The sequence below is a fragment of the Triticum urartu genome, chromosome 7A, assembly GCF_056163025.1.
Source record: "Triticum urartu cultivar PI428250 chromosome 7A, HENAU_Tu73, whole genome shotgun sequence".
Classification (NCBI taxonomy): Eukaryota; Viridiplantae; Streptophyta; class Magnoliopsida; order Poales; family Poaceae; genus Triticum; species Triticum urartu.
In genome coordinates, this window is record NC_141879.1 from 703,981,139 (window position 1) to 703,987,082 (window position 5,944).

The 5,944-nt window shown below is 47.3% G+C and overlaps 1 protein-coding gene across 1 annotated transcript; it reads left to right on the plus strand.

Annotated features, from left to right (window-relative positions):
- The first annotated feature begins 702 nt into the window (after positions 1-702).
- LOC125518080 (uncharacterized) lies at positions 703-4,476 on the plus strand. Its single transcript, XM_048683025.2, has 10 exons — positions 703-1,235; positions 1,560-1,740; positions 1,908-2,041; positions 2,783-2,895; positions 3,034-3,157; positions 3,326-3,481; positions 3,581-3,733; positions 3,838-3,917; positions 4,035-4,084; positions 4,176-4,476. Exons 1-10 carry the CDS (start codon positions 786-788, stop codon positions 4,304-4,306), a joined length of 1,572 nt encoding a protein of 523 aa, XP_048538982.2. The 5' UTR covers positions 703-785; the 3' UTR covers positions 4,307-4,476.
- Positions 4,477-5,944: the final 1,468 nt, after the last annotated feature.

Genomic DNA, 5,944 nt, shown 5'->3' on the forward strand with positions numbered 1-5,944 from the left:
CAAGTCCTCCTCCACTCTTGTTAGTGCTTTTTCTAACTCTGACTGGGCATGATGTCTAGATGACAGACGCTCCACTGGTGGTTTTGCGATATTCTTTGGGCCAAATCTGATATCCTGGTGTGCAAAGAAACAGGCTACTGTGTCGAGGTCAAGTACATAAGCTGAGTATAAAGCACTAGCAAATGCCACAGCAGAGATCATTTGGGTTCAGTCCATGTTGAGAGAGCTTGGTGTGAAACACACGCAAGTCCCATGTATATGGTGTGATAACCTTGGTGCTACCTATTTATCTGCTAACCCAGTGTTTCATGCCAGGACAAAACACATTGAAATAGATTTTCACTTTGTCAGAGAAAGGATGGCTAACAAGCAATTGGACATCCGTTTTGTGCATTCACGAGATCAGGTTTTCACAAAGGCATTGCCTACAAGGAATCTTGAAGAATTCAAACGTAATCTTAACTTGATCAAGTTGTGATTAAGGGAAGGTGTCAAACGAGATGTTGCATCGTGACAGCCTAGCCGGCCTTCCTTGTAACCGAAGATAGATAAGGGATAGAGATAGGTAGTTTATATTCTTTGTTATCTCTTGTAACTAGAGATCCACCTCTTCTTTCTTAAGTCTGTAATCTCAATCATCTGTATGCTATCTCAGGGAGTCACACCCCTCACTATATAACACGTAGGCGTCACCCAGAGCGAGGGTACGACGTTTCCCACAAACCCCACACGACACGAGGACTGACATAAGCGACCAGGAGTGAGAGCTCTAGTGACGGGCAAAAATGGCGGCCTCCTCCTCGCTCTTCTTCGTCGTCCCGGCGCTGCTCCTCCTCTTCTTCATGGCGCTCGCGCCTGCACCACTGGCAGCAGCAGCGACCTCCTCCAAGCTTCCCAGCCAGCCTCCCCCTTTCCTTGCTGGACTCGCTCCTCTGCAGCAGCACCGGGCGGCAAGCTCGAGCGGCAGGTGCACCACCGCCGCCACGGCCTCCGCGAAGCCGTACACGGCGCACTACTTCCCGCAGGAGTTGGACCACTTCACCTTCACGCCCAACTCCTCCCACGTCTTCTCCCAGAAGTACCTCCTCAACGACACCTTCTGGCGGCGGGAACCCACCGCCGGCCCGCTGTTCGTGTACACCGGCAACGAGGGCGACATCGAGTGGTTCGCCACCAATACCGGCTTCATGTTCGACATCGCGCCCGACTTCGGCGCCCTCCTCGTCTTCATCGAGGTACCCTTTTGGCCACATCCTCTGCCATGGCTGATATCGTCGGTGACCGCACGCGCCCTCGTCCAAAATTTGGTTGTCCTATTGATTCTCTCGAGACAAGACACCATTTTTGCTGTTGTTTAAGCATCCATAGCAATCACTTGTTTAAATTTTGTTGTTGTCATGCTAATTAGCATCCATAGTATTGCACTCTATTTTTCCTCTCATAATGAAAAGATACGCAAGCTTTATATATTCGCGAAAAAAGAAAAATGCTAATTAGTACTAACTGCAAACTTGTTCAACTAGTATAATAGTACTAACTTGTTTGAAATTTGTGTGCAGCATCGGTACTACGGGGAGTCCAAGCCGTTCGGAAACGACTCGTACAAGTCCGCCGACACGCTGGGCTACCTGACATCCACGCAGGCGCTCGCCGACTTCGCCATCCTCATCACCAGCCTCAAGCAGAACCTCTCCGCCGTCGACGCTCCTGTCGTCGTCTTCGGTGGCTCCTATGGCGGCAGTATGTCCATCACCGACACGTCCCCCCATATTGCCAATTATATCCATGCGTGCGATTTTATTTGAGAGAAAATTAGGATGAGCTAATCTACACTAATAATGTTGTCAGTGTGGATGGATCTTCCAAAAATAAAGTACAATAAATGACTTTATGCCTGTTGTTTCTAGTGCTGGCTTCATGGTTCAGGCTCAAGTATCCCCGTGTCGCCATAGGAGCACTGGCATCCTCAGCTCCGATCCTACAGTTTGACGATATCACCCCGTGGTCTAGCTTCGACGACACCGTCTCGCAAGACTTCAAGGTAATAATGGGAATTAATCACTACTACTGCATAACATCATCGTGCTTTAACTTCCTCAAAAGTAGGTCAAATAATTTCTGGATGGATGGCCCAGTGTCACTGGTCAAATTATTGGTGATGATAACGCATGGCAGATCAACATGCTCTGCTCTGGATACCGAATTTCACTTGTTGTCACCGTGTCGGCTCTGAATTACTATTAGTACTGGATTTCACTTGTTGTCGTGTTATCAGTACCCTAGCGGCACATTAGTGGTTTTCAGTTGTGAATTATGAATTGGTGGTGGCCCTTTTCTTCATGAGGATGTAACTTAACAGATACGTTTGTTTGGAATCTTCCAAGAAGAGAATGCATGGAATTTAAGTGCGTGATTGAAATGGCTAATGATGTGGATGTCTAGGTGATGACTTACCTTAATGAGTTCACCACGGCTAATGGTTCATTTTTGGATTAGCCTGATTGCAACGCTCAACCGCGCAGAAGGGCTATCAATAGGCGGTCGCAAATAAGGTCCTCACTTGTCCAAAGATATGCAAGTTGATGATGCCCGATGACACAACTATTACTAATACGGCAGAGACAAGATATAACAAGGGAAGGGAATGATGAGTCACTTGCTAGTGACATCTTTGGCTGATTGATGCTTGATTAGTAGCTGTCCCAAGTCAAGTTAATTTCCAAAAAGATAAATGTGTTTAATCAGCTTATTCTAAGTTTGTAACATCCAACTAATTTTGCAGTCTGAGAGCCTGAATTGCTTCAGTGTCATCAAGGCAGTTTGGGATGTGCTAGATGAGAAGGGATCAAACGAGACAGGGCTCTTGGAGCTCAGCAAAACCTTCAGGACCTGCAAGTAAGATTTGTCCAACTGATAATTGTTTTGGACATGCAAATCTCATCTTGTCAACGAAGGATATATGGACATCATACTTTGGGCGAATCGACAACGATGACTTAGGTTGGTGACATTGCTCTATCTCATGTATTTTAGGACAGTGCATTCCGTTTCTCGTCTGGGATTGTGGCTAAGGGCAGCATTCACCACCACTGCCATGGTGGACTATCCAACCCCAGCCAATTTCATGATGAATCTGCCTGCTTATCCTGTGAAGGAGGTTTGCCACTTGTAACCTAATTTACAACCCTTACTCTCGACTGCATTACTACATCAAATGAATCATAAATGAGGAGAGAAACATGGGTTTCAGAGCTACCAAACTGAGTCTGAGGACCTGTTTTTATTCTTTTCTGCTGAGCATGTAATTCTCCTGACATTTCTGCAGATGTGCAAGATCATTGATACTTTCCCCGCGGGAGCAGACGTCATCGACGAAGCTTTTGCTGCGGCGAGCCTATACTACAATTACACAGGCGACCAGAAGTGCTTCGAGGTGGAGGGTGGTGATGACCCTCATGGCCTCCATGGCTGGGGCTGGCAGGTACAAGCCTGACTCACATACATGTGAATGTGGTGTACTGATAACAAATGAAGCCTGAGAAGATCATATATGTGTTTTCTGAAACAAACTCTTTTGCAGGCCTGCACCGAGATGTTCATGCCGATGACAGTGTCGAACGAGAGCATGTTCCCACCGTCCAGCTTCATGCCTGAGAAGAGGTCCGAGGGCTGCTTCATGTTCTACGGAGTTCGTCCAAGGATGCACTGGATCACTACTCAATATGGTGGCCATGTAAGTTTTTGGTCTTCAGATTTTCAGTGTTTACATATCAGTAGCAGCATCTCTTTAGGTGGCATGTGTGCTCACCTGGTACTGCATTGCACGACCCACTGCAGAAAATTGACAAGGTTCTCAAGAGGTTTGGGAGCAACATCATCTTCTCCAACGGAATGCGAGACCCGTGGAGTGGAGGCGGGTAGGAGTAAAAGATTTCTCACCATCTGATCTATTCATGTTGATAGTTTCAACCATTTAGGTAGCAATTTTACCACAGTCAAAAATATTAATAGTACTCCTCTCAAACTGCTATCAGGGTGCTCAAGAACATATCATCCAGCATCATTGCTCTTGTCACAGAGAAAGGTAAACGTGAAGTTGCAGAAAATATCCAAGGTCAAAAGTATTCTGAAACTTACTTATGCATGACTACTTCTTTTGTGGTGGTGATGTTCAGGGGCCCATCATTTGGACCTCAGATCTGCAACCAAGGATGATCCAGACTGGCTTGTAGAACAAAGGAGACAGGAAGTTGAGATCATACATGGATGGATAGAGCAGTATAACAAGGACATTGCACAAATGTAGCAGTAAGAAGGCGCCATTAATTTTCAGTCAAGGAAAATAAATGTGGCTACATGGAAAATGTAAGGGCTTTGCTTTCTTCTACAGGGCGATAAGCACAAAAACTTAAGATAGCGCATTAGTGCAACTTCAAATTCAACAAGACACCAGAAGTTCTTGAACTTAAGCAGTCATACACGGATCATGAAAGCAGAGGTTCTCTTTTTCTACTTCTAGAACTGTTGCGGTGAACACTGAATTTATGACCTCATAAAATAAGACCAGCTTAAAAGCTAAAGCTATATGGATGGAAGCCCAAACAGAACGCCCGACCCCCGCGTCGTCCCCAGGGCGGCTCGGGGGAACCCTAGGTACGCCGCTGCCGCCCCCCTCTACATCACGCCCCCCTCCCGCCGCCGCCGGATGAGTCCGCCGGGCGAAGCCCGCGCCGGAGGACGGTGGCGGCGGGGATCTCCGCGCGCTCGGCGGCCTAGGTCGCCGGCGTGAGCCCGTGGTTGTGGGAGTCTCGTCCTCGGCGTCTCCGGCCGGCGTGGCGGCTGCTCGGCGCGGCGTCCTCGACCTCTCGCAGGTGATGGGCTGCCTCGATGTGACGGCGTCCCGAGGTTTCAGATCTGGCCGTGGCGGGCTCGACCGATCTGGCCCGTTGGCTTCGGCCGGCGGTGAGGTTGGTGGTCGTGCGTGGTGATGGCGCCGCCGCCGCGCATGAGGTGCTTGGGCCAGTGGGTTCGCATGCTGGCGGCGCTGGGGTTCCCCCTGAAGGAAATATGCCCTAGAGGCAATAATAATAAAGTTATTATTTATTTCCTTATATCATGATAAATGTTTATTATTCATGCTAGAATTGTATTAACCGGAAACATAATACATGTGTGAATACATAGACAAACAGAGTGTCACTATTATAGCTCGTTAATCAAATATGGCTATGTTTCCTAACCATGAACAAAGAGTTATTTGATTAACGGGATCACATCATTAGGTGAATGATCTGATTGACATGACCCATTCCATTAGCTTAGCACCCGATCGTTTAGTATGTTGCTATTGCTTTCTTCATGACTTATACATGTTCCTATGACTATGAGATTATGCAACTCCCGTTTGCCAGAGGAACACTTTGTGTGCTACCAAACGTCACAACGTAACTGGGTGATTATAAAGGAGCTCTACAGGTGTCTCCAAAGGTACATGTTGGGTTGGCGTATTTCGAGATTAGGATTTGTCACTCCGATTGTCGGAGAGGTATCTCTGGGCCCTCTCGGTAATGCACATCATTTAAGCCTTGCAAGCAATGCAACTAATGAGTCAGTTGCGGGATGATGTATTACAGAACGAGTAAAGAGACTTGCCGGTAACGAGATTGAACTAGGTATTGGATACCGACGATCGAATCTCTGGCAAGTAACATACCGATGACAAAGGGAACAACGTATGTTGTTATGCGGTCTGACCGATAAAGATCTTCGTAGAATATGTAGGAGCCAATATGGGCATCCAGGTCCCGCTATTGGTTATTGACCGGAGACATGTCTCGGTCATGTCTACATCGTTCTCGAACCCGTAGGGTCCGCACGCTTAAGGTTTCGATGACAGTTATATTATGAGTTTATGAGTTTTGATGTACCGAAGGAGTTTGGAGTC

What these genes read in the sequence shown, in the direction of transcription:
- LOC125518080 (XM_048683025.2), top strand. Translation starts at nt 786, where the DNA reads ATGGCGGCCTCCTCCTCGCTCTTCTTCGTCGTCCCGGCGCTGCTCCTC. An exon ending in CCCTCCTCGTCTTCATCGAG is followed by an intron (nt 1,236 to 1,559) that starts GTACCCTTTTGG and finishes ATTTGTGTGCAG; the next exon opens with CATCGGTACTACGGGGAGTC. An exon ending in CTACTCAATATGGTGGCCAT is followed by an intron (nt 3,734 to 3,837) that starts GTAAGTTTTTGG and finishes GACCCACTGCAG; the next exon opens with AAAATTGACAAGGTTCTCAA.